The sequence below is a fragment of the Schistocerca serialis genome, chromosome 3 (genome assembly GCF_023864345.2).
Source record: "Schistocerca serialis cubense isolate TAMUIC-IGC-003099 chromosome 3, iqSchSeri2.2, whole genome shotgun sequence".
Classification (NCBI taxonomy): domain Eukaryota; kingdom Metazoa; phylum Arthropoda; class Insecta; order Orthoptera; family Acrididae; genus Schistocerca; species Schistocerca serialis.
The window spans coordinates 1006134322-1006160561 of NC_064640.1; the positions used below are offsets into that span (position 1 = coordinate 1006134322).

Below are 26240 nucleotides of genomic sequence, written 5' to 3' on the forward strand. Positions count from 1 at the left end.
GATTGTCTGGCAATGTTTCTGACCCTTAACTATATTGAGCACATGCAGTTGATCTTCATCATTGTTCAGTTGAGCTTGTGCCCCTGATCACTAAGCAATACAGAAACTGTAAATTGTTACTGAATATAAGTGAATTAATTAATGGTATTTACTATTAGTATTAGATATAAAAGGCAGTTAGAAACAGTTTGCAAAGCTTGAAATGGTGGTGAAAACTATGTTGTGCAGAGAAATAATTGTTAAGAAAAAAATTCCATATGTTGTGTTATTTCCAAGTTAATTAGCATATTAACACTGAAATTTAGTGTCAGTTGTTCTCATAGCATAGATGATGCACACAAGACTGCTCAGTATTTGGGTCGGGTTACTACCATGCCATATCCAGATTTTGTAACACTCTCTTGTTCAGTTTTAGGAAACCAAACAAAAACACGTTGGTGACAATGTCTGGTGGGCCACTTGAATTTGTGTATGCAGTGGTCTGATTGGCCAACTTCAGTGCTAATTAATAAAGAAACAGTGCAGTGTGTCGAATTTTTTTCTTAACAATTATTTCTCTGCACAACCTACCCTGCAACATCCTTACAAGCTTTCCAGATTGTTTCTGACCACCCTCTATTTGGATGATCATATTTCTTATTATAGCCTGACTGTAATCTTTTCACTCATTTTCTTTTTGTTAAACTGCAGTGTTATGTCAGTTATATGTATGCTGTACTTTTTGTTTTGTTTTTTATTTAAACTGGTTCCATTGTACATGACCAGCAATGTATTTTGATTTTGCGCATGCACAGAATGAATGTCACAAGATATCCATATGTAGAACACATTTTAATTTCTTACAAAAATTCACTTTTCTTTTTCAAGAATGGACATAAGGCTTAGGGCCTTCTGGAGATCTTTCCAGCTTTCAGGTACTAACTGGAGACGTGATAAAGTGCTCCTGACTGGAGTCACTGGTTTTGTTGGAGCATTTATTCTGGAGGAACTGCTCCTGAACACAACGGTTGGTCATATACAAAAATTAGTAGTAATTACACTTAGCAGTCTTCATATATCATATAAATGAACTAGTAATTAAACTATATGGAATACATTTTCCTTGTGTTAGGCTACTGTGTACTGCCTTATACGAGGTGCACCAGGAGTTACCTTGCTAGACCGTGTGAAAAAAACCTTGAATGAGTATGGGATTTTGAAAGGAGATAATGCCAGATTAATACAAGAGAAACTGAACCAGAATGTTATAACTATTGCAGGTGTGTTACTTTATTTATACTATTGTAATTATAAGTCTGTTGCTATGTGTATTTTTATCTGTTCTTAAGTCAGCTGTGCAATGAGTCTTTCAGGTGTGGTCAGTTTCCTAACAGACTGAAACAACTTTTTTAAAAATGATGTAAGAGATAATGTAGATAATTACCAGCAAGTTTATTTACTGCTAGTGTTTTGAAAAAATTTTGAGAAAGCAATGTCTGTAGGAGAGTAGTCTCAGTACACATTAGATAGTTAGTCAGTTAGTTAGTTACTTGCTTAATCAGTTAAATTCACGATAAAATTTATGATGCGTAACATGTCAACAGAACAAAAATAGGACAGTTCAAGGGTGTGGACAAAAAAACACAACACCAAAAACACAATACTTAACATGGCTAATATGTTGCAGAAAAACTGTTGGCATTCACAACAGCTTCCAGTCATCTTGTAATGCATAAATACAGGTGTTTTATGGTTTTCAAGCGAATCTTATACCATCCTTCTCGCAAAATAATGGCAAGTTCAGGTAACAATGGTGGAGGTGGATACCAATTGTGCACCCTTCTCTCCAAAGCAGACCACAAAGGCTCATTAACAGTGAGATCTGATGACTGGCCATTCTTCTGTTTCTTAAAGAGGAGAAAAAGTCACACAATCCTTGGCAGTAATGCAACCTTGCAGAGTAACCTTGGGTCCCATGGAATGCCGTTATATGGCCATCCAAATCATCACTGAACCCCTGCCATGTTTCGCTCTTGGGATGATAAACTCAGTCAGAAGTTGGAAACAGGGCCCAACAAGACTCATACAACAGAATGACTTTCTTCCATTGTTCCGTAGTCCAGGTTTTATGGATTCAGCACCATGTTTTCCTGCCATGGGCATTTGCTTCACTGATGAGCACCTTTAGAATTCCAGCTTATCCTGCAATTCCCAGCTTCTGGAGCTCCCTTCATGTAGTTTTGGTGCTGAAAGAGTTTGTAAGTGTGGCATTCAGTTATACAGTGACTTTTGCAGCTGTTGTCTTCTTATTTGTCATCACAGTTCTCTTCAATGACCTTCTGTTACAGTCACTCAACCAACACTTTTTGACCATGTTGTGCCGGCCGGAGTGGCCGTGCAGTTCTAGGCGCTACAGTCTGGAACCGGGCGACCGCTACGGTCGCAGGTTCGAGTCCTGCCTCAGGCATGGATGTGTGTGATGTCCTTAAGTTAGTTAGGTTTAATTAGTTCTAAGTTCTAGGCGACTGATGACCTCAGAAGTTAAGTCGCATAGTGCTCAGAGCCATTTTGGCCATGTTGTGACTTGGTGGATGATATTTTTCCACTTTCCCTGTATGCGGTATAAATCTTTGATAGGTTGTTTCTTGAAACACCAACCATTTTGGCTACCATGGTTATGGAAGCAAGCACCACACAAACACCAACAATTTTCTCATGTTCGAACTTGCTTACGTCGGACATAATGCACTCACTACTACACAGATCACTGTTCTGACCAGGACTGACACTTGCAACATATTGAGAACATTGCAGATTTGTGATCAAATACAGCAGCACAATCTGTAGGCTTGGCTAGCACATGCATTTATGTTCAGTTTTTTTTAAATATACATTTGAAAATGTTATCTATCAGACATTTTATTTCTGTGGATAGATTGTCAAAGAGTTTTATAGCTGCATATTTCACCCCATTTGTACCATAGTTAGATTCTTTAAAGGACAATGCAGATCTTTTTTCCTTCTGGTGTTTTACTTGTACTACCTCTGCTACTCTGAAACTTAGATGGATTGTTGATAACAAATTTCATAAATGAATAAATGTACTGTGAGGCTGTAGTTAATATTCCCATCTGCTTAAAGAGGTATCACCAATATGTATGTAATAGAAATCCACACATAATCCTAATTATTTTCATTTATGCAATGAATACTTTTTGAATAAGTGAGGGTTTACTCCAGAATATTATTCCATAGATCAGTGAATGAAAATACTCAAAATATGTTCACTTTCTGACTGCTGTAGCCCCAAAGTTGGCAATTATTCTTATGGAAAAAGTAGCTGAATCTAAACATTTTAGCAAGTCTGCCAAATGGTTTTTCTAGTTTAAGTTTTCATCAAAATGCATACCTAAAAACTTACAATTTTGTACCATGTTAATTATTTTTTGTTGGTATACTATGTTAATAGGAAGTGGCATATTTTTGACAGAACAAAAGTGGGTGAACTGTGCTTTTTTTTCCAAAGTTTTTGTGCAAAACCACTCAGTAACTTTCACAAAAACTTAATTTGCTATCTTCTCTGTTGATGCCTCTTTGCTGTACTACACAACAATGTTTGTATCATCTGCAAATAGTCCTATTACTACCTACTGATTCAAATAAAATGGCAGATCATTAACATAAAGCGAATACAGTAGTACGCCAATAATCAAACACTGTCAGATTCCCATTGTCATTTCTTCCCATGCTGATGATGTGATGTCCCTCTTTGTATTACTCAAATAGTCTAAGGTACACTACTGGCCATTAAAATTGCTACACCAAGAAGAAATGCAGATGATAAACGGGTATTCATTGGACAAATATATTATATTAGAACTGACATGTTGTTACATTTTCACGCAATTTCCTGAGAAATCAGTACCCAGAACAACCACCTCTGGCCATAATAACGGCCTTGATACGCCTGGGCATTGAGTCAAACAGAGCTTGGATGGTGTGTACAGGTACAGCTGCCCATGCAGTTTCAACACGATACCACTGTTCACCAAGTGTAGTGACTGGCATATTGTGACGAGCCAGTTGCTTGGCCACCATTGACCAAACGTTTTCAATTGGTGAGAGATCTGTAGAATGTGCTGGCCAGGGCAGCAGTCGAACATTTTCTGTATCCAGAAAAGCCCATATGGGACCTGCAACATGCGGTCGTGCATTATCCTGCTGAAATGTAGGGTTTCGCTGGGATCGAATGAAGGGTAGAGCCATAGGTCGTAACACATCTGAAATGTAACGACCGCTGTTCAAAGTGCTGTCAATGCGAACAAGAGGTGACCGGGACGTGTAACCAATGGCACCCCATCATGCCGGGTGATACGCCAATATGGCGATGACATATACACACTTCCAATGGGCGTTCACTGCGATGTCACCAAACATGGATGCGACCATCATGATGCTGTAAACAGAATCTGGATTCATCCCAAAAAATGACGTTTTGCCATTCGTGCACCCAGGTTCGTCGTTGAGTACACCATCGCAGGTGCTCCTGTCTGTGATGCAGCGTCAAGGGTAACCACAGCCACAGTCTCCGTGCTGATAGTCCGTGCTGCTGCAAATGTCATCAAACTGTTCGTGCAGATGGTTGTTGTCTTGCAACGTCCCCATCTGCTGACTCAGGGATCGAGATGTGGCTGCATGATCCGTTACAGCCATGTGGATAAGATGCCTGTCATCTTGACTGCTAGTGATACGAGGCTGTTGGGATCCAACATGGTGTTCCATATTACCCTCCTGAACCCACCGATTCCATATTCTGCTAACAGTCATTGGATCTCGAACAATGTGAGCAGCAATGTCGCAATACGATAAACCGCAATCGCGATAGGCTACCATCCGACCTTTATTGAAGTCAGAAACGTGATGGTACGCATTTCTCCTCCTTACACGAGGCGTCACAACAACGTTTCACCAGGCAACATCGGTCAACTGCTGTTTGTGTATGAGAAATTGGTTGGAAACTTTCCTCATGTCAGCATGTTGTAGGTGTCGTCACCGGTGCCAACCTTGTGTGAATGCTCTGAAAAGCTAATCATTTGCATATCACAGCATCTTCTTCCTGTCAGTTAAATTTCATGTCTGTAGCATGTCATCTTCATGGTGTAGCAATATTAATGGCCAGTAGTGTAACTTTCCACATTCTGTTTCTTAAATAAGAACAAAATCAGTCATTTGGTGAACCTCATATTCCATAATAACTTAACTTCTCTAATAGGACATGATGACTGACACAATCAAATGTCTTTGTTTTCTGGAAATCGTCTTAAATGGTTAATTATGTTATTTTATGCTCATAACATGCTTTTTTTCCTTCTTGAATTTCCATATTCTTTTATAAAAGCAGAAATGAAATTCAAATAATTTTAAAGCCCTCTAAAATGCTCCATTCGAGTCATGTGATGCCTGTCACGTCACTGGCTAGCTCGCTACTCCTACTGTCATAAAGCTAATTCACAGTGATGTCTTGTTTTGGAATTTACGTTTCAGAAAATGGATTGCGAATGGTGTGTAATACCACACAGTACAAACACATCCATAAAAACTCTTGAAAAATTGTTGTTAAGTGTTTCAGAGAATGAGAAGGTGCATAAAAATTGATTGCACTGTACTGGCAAAATACCACCACATCGATGCCGAAGTACTCTTACTTAATTAAAAAGCCTTTCACTATGAAGTTAACAGTAATTTACCTCAGAGATACACTTTCCCATTGTTACAAAGAAGGATAGCATCAGTTGATGAAATTAAAGTGTTAGTAAAAATTATCATTATAGCCGCTTCCTTCACACATCATTGTTAGCTCAGCTGGTAGAGCAGTAGACTGTCGAATAGTGAAATATGATATTCAGAGGTCCCTGATTTGAATCTCGTGTGCATTAGTATTTTAACCTTTATAAAACAAGTCGACACTACTTTCATATGAAAACCAAGTCACAATTACAAAACTTCACTATACCAATTAGAAACAGAGTATTATTGTGATTTCCTTGGTGTGTACATGTGCTTACATTTGCAAAAGGGGGGAGTGATCACACACATCATGTTCAAAAGATATTTTCTAGTTAATGTGACTACACACTTTTTACTTTATTAGAAACAATTTTTTTTTAAATCTTCATACTGTCCAGCTAGGATCCTTATTGTTTAAGCTTTTGAAATTTCATCATCTTACATAAGATGAAGTTAAGTCTGCTTCAGACTCTGATTTTAGTTTACACTCACAAACAACACAGCACATACGTCTGTGTTACCTGCATGTTGTACATACTTTATATTTTGTTACCTGCATACGTAAGATGAAGTTAAATCTGCTTTAGACACTGACATTAGTTTATACTCACAAAAAACACAGCACTTATGTTTGTGTTACCTTCATGTTGTACCTGCTTTATATTTCTCCGCATACAAAACCACATCACCCTACACGTCATTGTACTGCGGGAGTATGGTGATATCTTCACTACTAGCAGTGCATTCTAAAAAAGGTAATTGTTTGTAAACAAAGAACGTGCATTTATCCTCACTTGTCCATTTCTCAGACTAAGATTAATGTGAACATACATACAATACAGCTCACCATCAAAACAACTGCTACAATGAGTTCTTACTAGAGCTGTTTTCCTATTTTGTGTAAAAATTTGTGACCTTTCCAGGACTCAAGCCACATTCTTATTATCTGTAGTTATAAGTGTTGCACCACAGAGTCCATACTTCTCACTCTTCCTCTGCTGAGTATATTCTAGAGCAGAAATCAGCACTAACATTTGCCAAGAATAATTTTATTGTGCTTTGGGTTGTACATCATGACTGACAGTCAATAATCTAGATATAAGATATGGACGCATTTGCAAAAGTTCCACAATTGCTTAGTTTTGAATGGGTTTAATGATGTTGCAGGGACTGGGAAAAACAATATTTTTACTTGCACACATCATTGCTCTAAACGCTTTTCATAAGATTTCCATTATCAGCCTTCACATAATTCCTTTCTATTGTTACTTAAAAGCTGTAAATGAATTTTCAAGCACTAAATAGCTAAACTGTTTGTAGAAAAAGCATGTAAAAACCTATTAACTATGGCTAACAGTCCTGTAACACATGTGTAAATTCATCTTACTCCTAGTCTGTGGCGTCATCAGAGCAATCAGCCAGTAACAGAGCATTTTTGATCACATGACCAAATCTGGATATTTAATGATTTTTAAGGTTTAATTACATAAAAATAAGAGATTTTTGTGAGAATATTGACCATAAATGCGATTTGAATCTTATAATCACTCTGAACAACAATCCAAATCATGTTTTTAACATAGGAAAATAGCCTATTGGTTATTATGTGCTCAATAAATGTGCAAAGAGCTGGCTCAGTAGAATAGCTCTTTTGAAACCCAAACTGTAATTGGCTAAGTATCCAATTAATATTCAGGTGGGTGACAATCCTGGTGGACATTACCTTCTCAAAAATTTTAGAAAATCTACATCTACATCCATACTCCGCAAGCCACCTGACCATGTGTGGCGGAGGGTACTTTGAGTACCTCTATCAGTTCTCCCTTCTATTCCAGTCTTGTATTGTTCATGGAAAGAAAGATTGTCAGTATGCCTCTGTGTGGGCTCTAATCTCTCTGATTTTAACCTCATGGTCTCTTCGCGAGATATACATAGGAGGGAGCAATATACTGCTTGACTCCTCAGTGAAGGTACGTTCTTGAAACTTCAACAAAAGCACGTACTGAGCTACTGAGCGTTTCTCCTGCAGAGTCTTCCACTGAAGTTTATCTATCATCTCCATAACGCTTTCGCGATTACTAAATGATCCTGTAACAAAGGGTGCTGCTCTCCGTTGGATCTTCTCTATCTCTTCTATCAACCGTATCTGATACAGATCCCACACTGGTGAGCAATACTCAAGCAGTGGGTGAACATGTGTACTGAACCTACTTCCTTTGTTTTCAGATTGCATTTCCTTAGGATTCTTCCAATGAATCTCAGTCTGGCATCCGCTTTACTGACGATCAACTTTATATGATAATTCCATTTTAAATCACTCCTAATGCCTACTCCCAGATAATTCACAGAATTAACTTCTTCCAGTTGCTGACCTGCTATACTGTAGCTAAATGATAAAGCATCTTTCTTTCTATGTATTCGCAGCACATTACATATGATGTAAGGTATGACACTGGGTGGTAGTTATTGACATCTGTCAAGTCACCATTTTTATAGAGAGGCCTAACCATGGCATATTTCAATCTTTCTAGGAAAATGGGCTGATTTAATGATGCATTAACAAGTGCTAAGGACATTACATATTATGGGCCACAACTGTTTAGTGCCATATTTGGGATATTATCCACGACATATAAACTTTTACTTTTTAGAGTCATGATGATCATCTTTATTTCTTATGGGGATGTGAGCTTAATTTTTAATTCACTGAATGTCCTCTGTACTGCTGCTCCAGTGTACTGTTTTGCTTTCCCATCTGAACTATTTGCACCAATTTTCTCACCTGTTTTTGAAAAGTAATTATTAAAAATATCTATTACACATAAATTTTCTTTTACAATGATCCCGTTACCTTTAACATAAATTATTTAATCTTGTATGGCTTCTTTCTGTGTCTTTTTTCTAACAATATTTCATATTGATTTAATTTTATTATGTGATATGTCAATATAACAAGATATGCATACTCCTGGAATTTTTTACAACTTTTCTATATATGTTAGAGTATTGTTTGTAATAAGAAAGTACTTCTGGGTCATTACTTGTTTTGACTATTTTTTATAATTTCTTCTATCATTGTGGAGAGGCACTGATAAATTTATTGATCCATGGTTTCTTTAATCACTCACTATTATTACATTTATCATTTTAGGAAAAGTTCTTTCAAAAATGTATACAGACTCATCGAGAAATATGTTGAATGTAGAGTTAACATTAGAGTCATTGTAAACTTCACCTGAATCAACACTTTTTAAGCCTTCCTTAAAATCTTCATTGTTTTCTGAGAGTGTTTCCAAACTGTAGATGGACCTGTGTTATATAATGTGTCTAATTGTGCATCATGATGTGACAGCCCTTTTACCACTGGATAAGCATGTGTCTAACTTCTGCTTGTTGAATGAATACATTATCTGTGAGATTGCTACTATCTTTTTTAACTTGGTCATTTGCTGTCAGAGTCTCAGTTTGGCTTTAGGGAGGGAGTATCCATAGAAAATTCTGTACCAACAATGAAAGATCCAGGCTAGAGTAATGACAGTATTATGGAAAGGATATACTACTATTTGCCATATAGTGGAGATGTTGAGTTACAGACACACCAAAAAGACTGCTAAACAAATGAGCTTTCAGCCAAAAGGTCTTCATCTGAACTAGCCAAAAAGGAAAAAAACACACACACGTATTCACGTATGCACAGCTTGTGCACACATGACAACTGTCTCTGACCTTGGCAGTGAGTGAGAGAGAGAGAGAGAGAGAGAGAGAGAGAGAGAGAGAGAGAGAGAGAGTGTACTTCAGATGAAGGCCTTTTTGGCCAAAAGCTTACTTTTTTAGCAGTCTTTTTGTTGTGCCCCTCTGTGACTCAACATCTTCACTATATGGTGAGTGGCAATCTATCCTTTTCATAATATTGAAAATTCCATACATTCTTTTGTGTTTGCAGCACTAGCAGGGCAAGGTGATAGGTTGAGGAAAGTAGGTATTATATTTGATTTAACAAAAGGATTTGATTGTGTGGACCATACAATACTTTGGCATAAGTTGGAACAAAATGGGATTAGAGAAATATCTTAGCAATGGTGAACTTCATATTTGGAGAGTAGGAACAGAATGTTGTCCTCTGGTGTCCATAAACAGGGAAGAGGGTTGTAGTTGACTGAGGTCATGTTAAGTGCCACAGGGTTCTGTTCTGCATTCATATTTGTCTCCTACCTGTTCTAATGTTAGCCTCTTGAAGTCTATGTAGAGATTGTTTTTGGTCCTAGTATTATGTCTGTGCTTTGCACCATTTTTTGGGAAAAGATATATGTTAGTATCAACAAGGACCATTAATAAATATATCTGTTGTGAAGTAATTGTGACAGTACCATAGTTTTTAAGGGGTCTTGGCAGAACATTCTAGAACTGGCATCAGATTAATTCTAGGGTGAGAGTTTCCAATGAAGGTTGTAATCTATTTGTATTCCCAAACACTTAACACTCTCTACTTCTTATAGTTCATTGCTGGAAACAACTAGTTTAACCATTTGGCCACTACACACAAGCCTATGTGGATGCCTCCTCACCCATGCTCATTGTTGCTGGGTTTTATGCAGGAATTGGGAGAATTGGAGTACTTCTTTACAGTATTTACTCTATTTACAGTAGTCTTTAGCAACATTGCCTTGCAGCAAAGCATGAAAATGTGGAATTGACAGTATCCACAGAATGAATGTTAAAACATTATATATGAGGGCTTACAGCACACTATAAATTGTGGTGAAATTCTGTCAGAAGTGATGACACTGAACTGACAAAGAAATCAGGCACTGTATGTTTAGTCAACATATGGTAGATTTACAGAAAACTACAAAATGTGGTGCATGACTGCTGAGCTTCAAACTCACAACAAAGTTAATTATTGTACACTGAAATGCCATCTGTTGGATTTTGTGCAAAAGATAATGTTTGAGAAGAGAGTGACAGTAGTGCTGCAAGTAAATGGACTGTATGTTTCACCTCATCTAAATGATAAGTAAGCACGTGTCTCAAAACTTCTACAACTGTAGACTGCACAAAGGGCACATCGGAGCTGAACCACATTCAGGGCATAGCACAGTTTGACTGTTGTGGCAGTCTACCACAGACAGAATATTAATAGCTTGTGAAACTGTTCACAACAGCACTTGTGAGGGCTTCCTCATAAGAGGTCACTAGCATGATTTTCCTTATCTGAAACTTAAGCATATTGGCCAACCACTCCTCCTCTGAATCTGATGCAGAGTAGAAAGGAGCAGTGCTTAGGAAGATGATCCATTGTGCTTGCAATATCTTTGTAGCTTGGGTGTGGTAAAATGTGGGTCAGTATCCAATATCAGGGTCTGGGGTATTTCCTCTATGCAAATATGTTTGTCAGTGGCCTGATCATTGTGAATGTATTTGTTGCTTGCATGTGCGTTAAATACAGGAAATTACAAAGTGAATTAGCTACTAAGAGCCACCTGGAACCATTAAATTCTGTGTTAAACTCTATGTGCACTCCCTTCCAGGGTTGTTCTGGCTTGGGCCTGGATGACTCTTATTGTGGACATGCATGGAAGTCGCAAACCATTTAGTCTCTCTCAGTGTAGATTTTCGGTCATTATGTGTGACATGGTGTCATCACCTTAATCATACTCATACTTCAGTGCAAATGGTGGAATAACAGGATGATTACAAATAGAATTGGGGATGTAATTATGACCTGGAATCTCATTTCTATGGTAACTAACAAAAGGACATCTGATGCATTAAAATGGTGTTGCAAAGAGAAATTCATTTTGTAGGGTGTGACTGTATGCTTGGATAAGTTCTCCAGCATCCCATACCAAACTGATGACAATATGCCACAAAGCAGATCATCAAGGTCTATAGTTCGATATTTTGGGCTATTTTGTGCACCGTAGTGGTGAATTCCTCTAGGCATCATGCCCATCAAAATTGGCATCGAGATCCATTTACAGGCAAAATAGGGCATTGGCATGCCATAAGATGGACCTTTAGTGAATACCAAAATTGTAGTTGCTCAGGAATAAGGCCCATATTCACAACTGTTGTGCAATTTTCTCAACTAGCTTTGTTCAGAGGCTGAACAATGCAATCAGTGCCTTATGGGTTTTACGAGGATAATCCCAAAAGTAAGGTCTCCTATTTTTTTATGACTACGTAGACCTGTTTATTTCTACAATGGTTTACATCAGTTTACAGCTTGAACATTTAGCTATTTTTTGACATAATCACCATTTCTGTCGATGCATTTTTGTAGATGCTGTGGCAGTTTTTGTATGCCCATGTCATACCAGCTCACCGCCATGTTTCCCAGAAAGTTATGAACCTCTTCTTTCATCACCTCGTCATCGGAGCTGAATCGCTTTCTGGCCAAATGTTCTTTTAACTCAGGGAACAGTTGATAGTCACTGGCCGCCAAGTCAGGACTATAGGGTGGGTGGGTGATAGGGAACAGTTGATAGTCACTGGCCGCCAAGTCAGGACTATAGGGTGGGTGGGTGATAGGGAACAGTTGATAGTCACTGGCCGCCAAGTCAGGACTATAGGGTGGGTGGGTGATTATGTTCCACTGAAAGTGTTGCAGGAGAGCAATGGTTTACCGAGCGATATGTGGGCGAGCGTTGTCATGGAGAATGTGTACACCCTTGGTCAACATTTCTCTTCTCTGGTTCTGAATTGCCCATTTAAGTTTATTCAGAGTCTCACAGTATCTGTCAGAGTTAATTGTGGTCCCAGCAATTCAGCTCCGATGACGAGGTGAAAGAAGAGGTTCATAACTTTCTGAAAAGCTTGGCGGCGAGCTGGTATGACATGGGCATACAAAAACTTCCTCAGTGTCTACAAAAATGCATCAACAGAAATGGTGATTATGTTGTAAAATAGCTAAATGTTCAAGCTGTAAACTGATGTAAATCATTGTAGAAATAAACAGGTCTATGTATTTATAAAAAAAATAGGAAACCTTACTTTTGGGATTACCCTCGTATTATACAAAGTTTGGTACCATATAGGAAAATATGGAACCTCCTGACACAAAAATTATCTTTAGACCTTTCTTTTCCACCTGAGAACAATTTAACTGAGCTGGTGATAGTGTATTTGAGGCAAATGCATTGATTGTTTTGTGGCATTTGTGTTTTCTGAGACAAAACCACACCTATACTGTATACACTAATACTGAAGCATTTTCCTGGTGTAAATGTTGTCAGGCAAGGAGCAGATCTGAGTTACTTCTTTAACTATGTAAATAATTTCTGGAATGCCTCTGACTATGCAAATCTGACACATTTTTGACTCTGGTAGTTCAATGGATATGGAATATGAGCCACCTAAGATATAAACTTACTGTAATAATTTACTTTCACCATGAATGACTGCAGCTGTTTCAGCTTTATAGGGACTTCAGGGTGTGCCATTGTATCCACACATTTCACTATGGGGTTTAAAATATCCTTACTCAATATGTGTCTTCATTATTTAATGACAGACTCAAAGAAGCTGCATTTATTAAGCTGATAATGCACAGCATTTGGCATGAGTCTCCCCTCTCCCCATTACTACCTAGAGAGGTTATACATGCTGCTCCCTTTTACAATTACATCTACATCTATATTATATATACTGAAGTGTCACTTCCAGTTTCACTTGGACCAGGACTTCTTCTCTAATGTGAGGCTTAGAATTTTAAATAGAGCCCAAGTCACAGTCTACAACTATTCAGAATTAACTTTTGTTGATTGAAAGTGTTTCACAAACAGGCCTTTGTTTAGGAATACTATGTCCATAATAAGTTTGTTTCTACATCTACATACATAATCCGCAAAAATTGTACAGTGTATGGTGGAGGGTACCTTGTACCACTACTAGTCATTTCTTTCCCCATCCCACTCACAAACAGAGCAAGGGAAAAATGACTGCCTACATGCCTCCACACAAGCCCTGATTTCTCTTATCTTCATGGTCCCTAAGCAAAATATAGTTTGAAGAGAGTAGAATAATTCATCAGTCAGCTTCGAATGACAGTTCTCTAAGTTTCCTCAATAGCGTTTCACAAAAATAATGTCATCTTCCCTCCAGGGATTCCCATTTGAGTTCACAAAGCATCTCCATAATACTTGTGTATTGATGAAACCTACCAGTAACAAATCCAGCAGCACAATTCTGAATTGCTTTACTGTCTTCCTTTAATCTGATATGGCAGAAACTGCAAACACCAAAGCAGTACTCAGTAATGGGTTGCACTAGTGTTCTATATATGCTCTCCTTCATACATAAGACACACTTTCATAAAATTCTTCGAATAAAACAAAGTTAACCATTTGCTTTCACTACTACTGTCCTTATTATTCCATTTCATATTGCTTTGCATCATTACACCTAGAAATTTAATCAATGTGACTACGTCAGGCAGCATACTACTAATGCTGTTTTTCAACATTATGGAATTGTTTTTCCTACTCATCTATAATAACTTACATTTTCCTGCATGTAGAGCATACTGCCATTCATCACGCCAACTAGAAATTTTGTCTTAGTCATCTTGTATCCTCCTATAGTCACTCAACAATGACATTTTCCCATAGACCACAGTGTCATCAGCAAACAGCCACAGATTGCTACTCATTCTGTTCATCAGATCATTTATGTATATAGAGAATAAGATCAGTCCTATCACACTTCTATAGGGCACTCCTGACAATACCTTTTTCTCTGATGAACACTCACTGTTGAGCACAATGTAGTGGGTTTAATCATTTAAGAAGTCTCTGAGCCACTCACATATCTGGGAACCTAATCTGTATGTTTGGACCTTCATTAGCAGTCTGCAGTGGGGTGACATGTCAAACAATTTCTGGAAATCTAGGAATATGCAAGCTGCCTTTTGCTCTGTATCCAGTGTTTGTGGGGTATCATCTGAGAAAATGACAAGCAATGTTTTGCACAGATGATGCTTTCTAAATCCATGCTGATTTGCGGACCGAAGCTTTTCCGTCTCAAGGAAATTTATTACAGTCAAGTTCATTCAATATATGGTCAACAATTCTGCAGCAAACTGAAGTCAAGGTATTGGTTTGTAATTTTGTTATCCATTCTTTTACCTTTCTTGTATACAAAAGTCATGTGCAATTATTTCGAGTTGCTTGAGACTCTATGCTGGGCAAGAGATACATGATAAATGAAAGATAACTAAGGGACCAGTGCCATAGAGTACTCTCTGTAAAACCAAATTGGAATTCTTATTTGTTTTCGACTCTTTCTGTTGCTTCTCTGTGCGAGGGATGCCTATTACTATGTCCCCCATACGAGACTGTAGGACAATCAAATGATGATATGTTGGTATGATTCTCCTTCCGCTGTCTTCTATTGCCACACCAGACTGGCCAGTGAGTGACTGGCTAGAAGTTTTTGATCCAGTTAGCACCCCCCTGTGGGTCCGAGGATTAGAATAGGCCCAAGGTATTCCTGCCTGTCATAAGAGGCGACTAAAAGGAGTCTCACACATTTCAACCTTTCCGTGATGGTCCCCTGTAGGGTTTAACATCCATTCTTCAAAATTTTCTCGAACAGCGAGTCAATTGTGGATGGGTGCCTTACATGGTGCATCATGTCCATCGTGCCTTGAGATCTTTAGCCCACTTTCTCGTCTTCGCGCTACAGTCCAGCTCATTCTCCATCTTTTGGCCGAGGACGCTTTCCTGGTTACGTTTTCCACCATGCACTATGCGGTGTCACTTTATGTGCCAACGATGACCATGGACTTCTTTGCACCTCATGTCCAGCACAGTAGCCAGTCCATTGTGGTGGGGCTGCAATGTACCTTGTTGGTTGTAGCCCCCTGACAACACAGGGATCGCTCTGCTGATGCCTGCACCGTTAACTCTTCACATATGCCAAGGAATAGATGCCCATCATCCTGGGGCATTGGGACTCCCAGTAGTGGCCATCCTGCCGGGTGGCCATTGCTGTGGCTGGGTGGCACCCGTGGGGAGGGCCCCTGGTGGGATTGTGTGGAATTAGCGTGGATGACACGCAATAAAGCATACTGCGTCATCACTTGCTGGTGATCAAACACCAGCAGTCTCTAAGCGTTCCAAGGCCCAGTACAATAAGAAAGTACAACCCTATATCATTTCCCTCCCTGGCCACAACATGGAAGGAACGTCAGGCTAACGATGACAGCGAACCTTTTTCACCCCAGAACCTCGTATGTACGAGAACTGATGGGGACTCCTTTGTTTCGATGAAGCCACAGTTTTTTGTAGTGCATTTAGAGGACAAGTTTGTGGAGGTGGAGGGCTTGTCCAAAATGCGATCTGGGTCAGTCTTGATTAAAAAAAGCATCCTCTGCCCAGTCATGGACTTTACTGGCTTGTAACAAACTGGGGGTTGTTTCTGTTACTGTCACGCCACATAAGAGCTTAAATATGGTCCAGAGTATTATCTTCCACTGGGACCTTCTTTTGCAGTCTGACAATGAACTGCATGCCAAGTTAGTGACAAGGTGTTCATTTCATGCGGCACATCCATCGGGATTCGAGGGATAATCACGTTGCCGCCGGTGCCTTCATCTTGGCCTTCAAGGGTAATACCTTACCAGAGAATGTCAAGTTGATGGTCTACCGCTGTGATGTCAAGCCATATATACCTTCCCTGATGCAATGTTTTAAGTGCTGGAAGTTCAGCCATATGTTTTCCCACTGTACTTCCAGCATCACATGTCAAGATTGTGGATATCCACCACATCCCAATAATCCATGTGCCCAGCCATCCATCTGTGTCAACTGACTGTGGAGAGCATCGTTCACCTTGCCCACCAGACTCCAGGGTTTTATCATATGATCTAAGTTTTAGCACATGTCGTTTGTCCCTCTATGTCCTCCACCCTAGTGCTTTTAGGGTGGAGGTTTTAATGTGTTGCAGAGTGGCTGGCTTCGCCTTTTTATTCTCATGGTCAGCCAGCCATGGTAATCTGTTTTGTCCTTTTAATCTCTTCTACCTGTGTTTTGCGTTTCTGTGGTTTTCTTCTACCCTCTTGTCCATTTAAGTGTTTGTTGCCCTTCCGTCATTCTTGTGGTTTTTTCCTTTCTCTCCGTTTTGTGTTGGCAGTCTCACTTGTTTTATTCTCACTCTTGTGACATTGTTTTATTCTGAACAAGAGACCGATGACCTAGCAGTTTGGTCCCTTCCCCGTCTTTTAAACCAACCAACCAATCCAGAATTTTCTCGGGTTCTCGGCAAGATCTTTTGCTATGGTATGATTGTGAAAGCTTTGTATGCTTCATGCACCAATGTTTTTACAAACACACAAATTTCCACTAACTTTTGCATGTCATCATTTGTGTGTTCTTTTTCAAACTGAGAGTGCAACAGCCTCTGCTTTTGTAGAAATGGCATATTGTAAAATGTGAAGCTGCTGCAAGAACAATTAAAAATGTACAGCAGCTTCATGCGTTGCAATACATCACTTCTGTGATTTATCAAAGCTGTGGAACACATCCAACGAAAATTATATTAATCTTTGCTTCCTCAACATTTTCTGAAGTTTGTTATTAAACTGCTTTGAATCTTTTCCATCATTAATCCACTTACTTCATACATACTTCTCCAAAATCTTATTGGCAATATGTTTAAACTTTGCCCATAATTTCTCTGCATTCATCATATTGGAACTAACTGATGGTCATTCATTGTCTAAGCAGGATGCTAACAACTGCTCAATTGCTCTTTCTAGGAAGAATACTCCTGTAGCCTTCTTGATGGGTTTGTTAACTTTAGTAATCACCATTGTTATGATGACATCACAATCACTTATCCTTGTCTCTACACAGAGACTGTTCATAAGGTGAGGTCTCTTTGTTGCTACAAGGCCTAAAATATTTCCTTTGCATGTGGACTGTCAAAATAACTGCTCAAGACAGTTCCCAGGAATTCTGTTCAAAACTGCTTCCCAAGACTGTCTGTCCCTACCACATCTCAGGGTATACTCAGTAAGTTACAGTCACATCCAACTGATATTGCATGATCTGGACATTTCCATGTTACTGAGCATAGGATTTCTTTGAATGATTCTAAAACTATCACGGCATGATTGGGTGGCTGGTAAAAACATCCAATAATTAATGTGAGTTCACCTAAACCAGTTAACCATGTCCAGTTGACTTTACAGTTAGACTCAATTTTGGCCTTAATAAACACAACATTCTTTTCAGCTGTAATGAACATACACCCTCCCATGGTATCTAATCTGTCTGTTTGATTTAAGTTCCAGGCCTCACTAAATATTTTGGAGGTTTCTATTTTGGATTTCAGCTAGCTCTCAGTTCCAAGAGTAACTTGAGTGTGACAGCTTTCCTGGAGGGAAGTAAATTCAGGAACTTTGTTACAAAGACTTTGACAGTGTACTGCTGCAATTAGGTCATCAATGTAATTAACACACTGTAGTATGCTTTGGATGGCGTGTATCAGATAATGTTGAAAAATGAAAGTCAGACCACAATCCCATATGGAAGCCTTTCATATATATACTTGTCAAATGGGGTCTAAGACTTGCTATATTTCAACCTTCATATGTAACTGTAACTATACTTTGCCTAGATCTGCTTTTGAAAAGAATTAGTTCCTGGGTAAATTTGCTACCATTTATTTTGGATGTATATTGGGGTATATGTCTATATTTCATTGAATATTTTTTGTGGACTCAAATACATCAAAAAGTGTATCAAACTGTTTGACCTTTGGGATTTCCCAACTGCTAGATGAAATAGGAGAGATCACCTCTGGTCTTTCAGACTGTCTAGTTCTTTCTAAATATGTTCTGTTCTGCAAATAAGACTTGTCGTGCACAACATAATGGAGGCTGTATTTCCAACTAAAGAGATGCGTGAGCCTCAAAGTTATTTTCACTCCCATGTTGGTCCATTTAATTCATGTTATCCCTTATGCAGCTTATCTAAATCATTAAATGGAGAAATATATCTAAAGACAAAGATGATGTGACTTACCAAATGAAAGTGCTGGCAGGTCGACAGACACACAAACAAACACAAACATACACACAAAATTCAAGCTTTCGCAACAAACTGTTGCCTCATCAGGAAAGATGGAAGGAGAGGGAAAGACGAAAGGATGTGGGTTTTAAGGGAGAGGGTAAGGAGTCATTCCAATCCCGGGAGCGGAAAGACTTACCTTAGGGGGAAAAAAGGACGGGTATACACTCGCACACACACACATATCCATCCACACACATACAGACACAAGCAGACATATTTAAAGACAAAGAGTTTGGGCAGAGATGTCAGTCGAGGCAGAAGTGCAGGGGCAAAGATGTTGTTGAATGACAGGTGAGGTATGAGTGGCGGCAACTTGAAATTAGCGGAGATTGAGGCCTGGTGGATAACGGGAAGAGAGGATATATTGAAGAGCAAGTTCCCATCTCCGGAGTTCGTATAGGTTGGTGTTAGTGGGAAGTATCCAGATAACCCGGACAGTGTAACACTGTGCCAAGATGTGCTGGCCGTGCACCAAGGCATGTTTAGCCACAGGGTGATCCTCGTTACCAACAAACACTGCCTGTGTCCATTCTTGCGAATGGACAGTTTGTTGCTGGTCATTCCCACATAGAATGCGTCACAGTGTAGGCAGGTCAGTTGGTAAATCACATTGGTGCTTTCACACGTGGCTCTGCCTTTGATCGTGTACACCTTCCGGGTTACAGGACTGGAGTAGGTGGTGGTGGGAGGGTGCATGGGACAGGTTTTACACTGGGGGCGGTTACAAGGGTAGGAGCCAGAGGGTAGGGAAGGTGGTTTGGGGATTTCATAGGGATGAACTAAGAGGTTACGAAGGTTAGGTGGACGGCGGAAAGACACTCTTGGTGGAGTGGGGAGGATTTCATGAAAGATGGATCTCATTTCAGGGCAGGATTTGAGGATGTCGTATCCCTGCTGGAGAGCCACATTCAGAATCTCATCCAGTCCCAGAAAGTATCCTGTCACAAGTGGGGCACTTTTGTGGTTCTTCTGTGGGAGGTTCTGGGTTTGAGAGGATGAGGAAGTGGCTCTGGTTATTTGATTCTGTACCAGGTCGGGAGGGTAGTTGCGGGATGCGAAAGCTGTTGTCAGGTTGTTGGTGTAATGCTTCAGGGATTCCGGACTGGAGCAGATTCGTTTGCCATGAAGACCTAGGCTGTAGGGAAGGGACCGTTTGATATGGAATGGGTGGCAGCTGTCGTAATGGAGGTACTGTTGCTTGTTGGTGGGTTTGATGTGGACGGACGTGTGAAGCTGGCCATTGGACAGGTGGAGTTCAACATCAAGGAAAGTGGCATGGGATTTTACCCTCTCCCTTAAAACCCACATCCTTTCGTCTTTCCCTCTCCTCCCCTCTTTCCTGATGAGGCAACAGTTTGTTGCGAAAGCTTGAATTTTGTGTGTCTGTCGACCTGCCAGCACTTTCATTTGGTAAGTCACATCATCTTTGTTTTTAGATATATTTTTCCTATGTGGAATGTTTCCCTCTATTATAACCATATCATTAATTTGAACCCAACAATTACGTTTGTTATTGTCGCTGTTGCATTTCGAAATCTTTCCTGTCGTCTTATTTTCTCTTTATTTTCTCTTTCTGTTTTTACCAGTAGTCTCACTTTGTATTCACCTTCCCCTTTTTACCGTAATACAATTTTACCCCGCCTATATATACTCAATAATACGTAACCCACTTCCAAACCATAACCAAAAAAATTTTTATTTTCCGCTTTCAACACCACCGCTGCTATAAAATCCACCGTTTCTAGTTCAATAACAGCTGCTTTCACGTATTAAACGACCATTTCAGCTAGTTCTAATAACTTTCACTATATTTCCACTTCCGTTTTTCGCACATCACTGATCATTTTTAGCCGCTCCCCACAGGTTTTAACGTCATTATTTCTTCATCAGACAATTGTTAGCCCCATTTTCGTAATCTTTCACCACAACACCACTCCTTTTAATACATTTACACGTTTTTTCGAAATTTTCCCGAATTTCTCCGTCCTTTAACGTGTTTCAGCGGCAACACAACCACCTAACCTTCATGCACATCGCTGTCTACCAACCCAAGTTCACCACAGGATCAACTTAACCAACACTTTTTCGCCTTTTTTCATACCAGATCTCCAGTTACTTTCTAGTTCACCCTTATCTCTCCCCATATATTTTTATCTTTCATTTTAATTTCAACCTCATGTTACACTTTCCACCTTCTAATACCATGTCACCTCACAACACCCCCACAACGACCCCATTAAGTTTTATTTACATTCCCTCCGCAAACATGCCTTCACCCTAGCCAGATTACGCTCGCATATTTTATTTTCTCAGGCTTGTCTGACGTTTGGCATAACCCCCAAAGGCCTCACACTTAAAGTTCCCATCTCTGGCTGCAACCCTTCTTTCCATCAGTCCCTATACCAGCTCCAGACTGAACAATCCATTGCCCTCACCCACCTAATCCTTCATCTACACATCAACTCAGCCAATGAACACAGCCGTCAACTCCTATCCTTAATAAAAGTCCTCAATCTTTCCTCTCCCACATCCACACCGGCTATTCAGAGCATCCTCCTACAGGCCAACCGCAAATTAGAACAGCATGCCACCCTTCACCTCAAAAAACTATCCAATCTCCTGGTTTCCCACCTCCGGAAAGGCAACTCACTCACCCTTCACAACCTTTCCAGCAAACCTCAACCACCTCTCATTGCACACAAACCCAGTCTCTCCCATCTACTCAGTCTCCCACTTCCAGCTCCACTCCCTCCAAAACCTCAAAATTCCAATCAACGCAATCTGGCACCACAACACCCTAATTCAGTAGTTAACCTTTCCTCCAAACCTCTCTCCCAATCCGAAACCTCTATCCTATCCAAAGGCCTCTCATCTTCAGCCCCACTCCCAGATTCAACCAAACAGCCCTCGTCAAATATTTACTGTCCTACACTCGTACTCTCTGTTGGAAGTATCACTTTGCCACGAAGAAAAATGATCCTAATCCTACCCCTAATGATCCAACTCCCCAAGACACTATCCAAACTGAACCCTGCCTGGAACAGTTCCGTCCTCCGTCACAGCGGGACCTACCTCCTCTTCCTCAAAATCACCCTCTCCAAACCTTCCAGGAATTTCGGACTTCCAGCCTTGCCTCTCAATCCTTAAAAAACCTTAATCCTACTCCCAACATCACCACTGCTAAAGCCCAGGCTATTCGTGATCTGAAGGCTGACCGGTCCATCGTCATTCTTCCAGCGGACAAGGGTTCCACGACCGTGGTACTTCATCGTCGGGAGTATGTGGCTGAGGGACTGCGTCAGCTTTCAGACAACACCACATACAAAGTTTGCCAAGGTAATCCCATTCCTAATGTCCAGGCGGAGCTTCAAGGAATCCTCAGAACCTTAGGCCCCCTACAAAACCTTGCTCCTGACTCTATCAACCTCCTGACCCCACCGACACCCCGCACCCCTACCTTCTACCTTCTTCCTAAAATTCATAAACCCAAACATCCCGGCTGCCCCACTGTAGCTGGTTACCAAGCCCCCACAGAACGTATCTCTGGCTACGTAGATCAACACCTTCAACCCATTATGTGCAGTCTCCCATCCTTCATCAAAGACACCAACCACTTTCTCGAACGCCTGGAATCCTTACCCAGTCCGTTACCCCCAGAAACCATCCTTGTAACCATTGATGCCACTTCCTTATACACAAATATCCCGCATGTCCAGGGCCTCGCTGCGATGGAGCACTTCCTTTCACGCCGATCACCTGCCACCCTACCTAAAACCTCTTTCCTCATTACCTTAGCCAGCTTAATCCTGATCCACAACTTCTTCACTTTTGAAGGCCAGACATACCAACAATTAAAGGGAACAGCCATGGGTACCAGGATGGCCCCTTCGTACGCCAACCTATTCATGGGTCGCTTAGAGGAAGCCTTCTTGGTTACCCAGGCCTGCCAACCCAAAGTTTGGTACAGATTTATTGATGACATCTTCATGATCTGGACTCACAGTGAAGAAGAACTCCAGAACTTCCTCTCCAACCTCAACTCCTTTGGTTCCATCAGATTCACCTGGTCCTACTCCAAATCCCATGCCACTTTCCTTGATGTTGACCTCCACCTGTCCAATGGCCAGCTTCACACGTCCGTCCACATCAAACCCACCAACAAGCAACAGTACCTCCATTACGACAGCTGCCACCCATTCCACATCAAACGGTCCCTTCCCTACAGCCTAGGTCTTCATGGCAAACGAATCTGCTCCAGTCTGGAATCCCTGAAGCATTACACCAACAACCTGACAACAGCTTTCGCATCCCGCAACTACCCTCCCAACCTGGTACAGAAGCAAATAACCAGAGCCACTTCCTCATCCTCTCAAACCCAGAACCTCCCACAGAAGAACCACAAAAGTGCCCCACTTGTGACAGGATACTTTCCGGGACTGGATGAGATTCTGAATGTGGCTCTCCAGCAGGGATACGACTTCCTCAAATCCTGCCCTGAAATGAGATCCATCCTTCATGAAATCCTCCCCACTCCACCAAGAGTGTCTTTCCGCAATCCACCTAACCTTCGTAACCTCTTAGTTCATCCCTATGAAATCCCCAAACCACCTTCCCTACCCTCTGGCTCCTACCCTTGTAACCGCCCCCGGTGTAAAACCTGTCCCATGCACCCTCCCACCACCACCTACTCCAGTCCTGTAACCCGGAAGGTGTACACGATCAAAGGCAGAGCCATGTGTGAAAGCACCCACGTGATCTACCAACTGACCTGCCTACACTGTGACGCATTCTATGTGGGAATGACCAGCAACAAACTGTCCATTCGCATGAATGGACACAGGCAGTGTTTGTTGGTAACGAGGATCACCCTGTGGCTAAACATGCCTTGGTGCACGGCCAGCACATCTTGGCACAGTGTTACACCGTCCGGGTTATCTGGATACTTCCCACTAACACCAACCTATCCGAACTCCAGAGATGGGAACTTGCTCTTCAATATATCCTCTCTTCCCGTTATCCACCAGGCCTCAATCTCCGCTAATTTCAAGTTGCCGCCACTCATACCTCACCTGTCATTCAACAACATCTTTGCCCCTGCACTTCTGCCTCGACTGACATCTCTGCCCAAACTCTTTGTCTTTAAATATGTCTGCTTGTGTCTGTATGTGTGTGGATGGATATGTGTGTGTGTGCGAGTGTATACCCGTCCTTTTTTCCCCCTAAGGTAAGTCTTTCCGCTCCCGGGATTGGAATGACTCCTTACCCTCTCCCTTAAAACCTACATCCTTTCGTCTTTCCCTCTCCTTCCCTCTTTCCTGATGAGGCAACAGTTTGTTGCGAAAGCTTGAATTTTGTGTGTATGTTTGTATTTGTTTGTGTGTCTGTTGACCTGCCAGCACTTTCATTTAGTAAGTCACATCATCTTTGTTTTTCGATATATTTTTCCTACGTGGAATGTTTCCCTCTATTATAACCATATCATTAAATGGAATGTATTTTGATGCTAGGTTCACTTTATCGAATACTTGCTGAGTACCCAGCATTGCTCATATATGTATTTATTCAAATCTGCTATTAATTCATCTCCTCCATCTGCACTCTCTGTCCTTCTCCTCTTCCTCCTCCTCCTCCTCTCCATGTCCATCTTCTCCTCCCCCACTCACTGTTAATCTCCTCCTTCCTCCTCTCTCTTTCCATCTTCTCCTCTATCCTCTCTCTGTCCATCTTCTCCTCTATTTTCTCTCTGTCCATCTTCTCCTCTATTTTCTCTCTGTCCATCTCCTCCTCCTCCTCCTTCTCCCTCCCTCCCTCCAGCTATGATTAGCGATTAACCACATTGGCCTAAAGAGTGGCACTGAGCCATATGCCTACTATATTACTAACATCTGATATGCGCCTGTGACAAGCGTCAACAATACTGCTTACATCTGTGACTTTGTTGTGAATTTTGGTAATTTCCCTCTCCTGTTTTACTGAATACATCTTCTGACATCCTATCAACAGATTCTTTATTATTAATTAACTCTTGCACTGACAGAAAATTTGAAACTGCTTAGATCCTCCTTCAAGTTGCCGATCAGCATGATTCTATTGGTTAAATGGCCTTTCACTCCTCTTACTTCTTTGTTTACACTGTCTATTTCATCCTCTAAGATTTTTGTGAGCTGTTTAAATAAGTTGCTGTTGCTGCCTAACATTCTCCAGTGATCAAATCCATGAAAAGGGGAGCATCAACTACTTAAACCTCCATCTACAGCTCCCTCTCCATGACTTTTGTCATGTAAATTGCCATTGTTCACTAAAGACTGCACATCACCACTGTCTTGTTCTAAGCCTGCATTCTCATCTACCTTCTGTTCCTGACCAACAGCTTCATCTAGATCACTTATTAAAAATAAGTTACTAATTAATGAATCTAAACATAAAGTTCTTCGCACAACTGAAACACTAAGATGAACAAAGTAGATGATATTAATGTTTTAAAGTACTTTCTCAGTTGTTGAAGTCCATGATGTTGATTGTAACATGTCTGATTTTGGTTTCAAAATTCAATCTCTCTCCTCTAAGTTTGGCTCCAACATATTGCTCCACAGTCTTGGTTCATATTTGTAGATTATCATGTTAATTCTATTTTCTCTACAGTCGGCATAACTGAAACTCAAAACAGCATTAGCACTTTATCCTCTATTAGTTTGGAACCCAGCTCCTTCACCACGTGTAGACATAACTTCTTTTCCAATTAAATGTGTTTTATTTCTTCACAGTTAAAATGTCATAAACTTACTGCAATTTAAACTCGATGAAATATAAATAGTTAAGATGGGTGGTTTAACTAAGTTAGTTAACTTCCTCATATTTAGTGTCCTGGAATTCTTCACAAGAATAAGATCTGGATGTATATCCATTCCGTGTGCTAGGTAAATTAATTAAAAGATACACTTTCATACAAGTTATGACATTTTATTACTCAGAGTGACACAGATGGTCTGTTGTGAATACCAGATCAACAGCAAACCCTGAACCCTCTGAGTCATACCCTTATATACACTTTCAAACTATTACTTCGTTGTTGACTTTACAGTTTTAAGATATTACCATTAAGAAATATCTCCTCAGGTTAATTTGACATACGTACAGAAATGTTACAATGGCTAATATTCATTTCATACATACAGATCAGCCAGAACACAATGTTATCACTTGAATTTACATCAGATATGCAGACCAAAAAATGATCAGTTTCATTAATTACAAAATAACAAATCTAAGTACAGAGTTCGCGCCATGTTTTCAACAGATCTTTGATTAGAGTTTTTGGCCAGTATTAACCGTAATTCTGTCTTTTGCTCAGAAAGTACCTCTTGCGATTTTTTTTTACATGTGTCAGTTTCATTATTT

At 40.4% G+C, this 26240-nt stretch overlaps 1 protein-coding gene across 3 annotated transcripts in view; it reads left to right on the forward strand.

Moving 5' to 3' along the window:
* The window catches only part of LOC126471452 (uncharacterized), a 413388-nt gene that overhangs the window by 304096 nt on the left and 83052 nt on the right, over nucleotides 1-26240 (forward strand). For all 3 annotated transcript variants that reach the window (XM_050099641.1, XM_050099639.1, XM_050099640.1), the window contains 2 exons: nucleotides 868-1006; nucleotides 1112-1259. In XM_050099641.1, the coding sequence (XP_049955598.1) occupies nucleotides 868-1006; nucleotides 1112-1259 (287 nt within the window). The remainder of the gene's footprint in view (nucleotides 1-867; nucleotides 1007-1111; nucleotides 1260-26240) is intronic.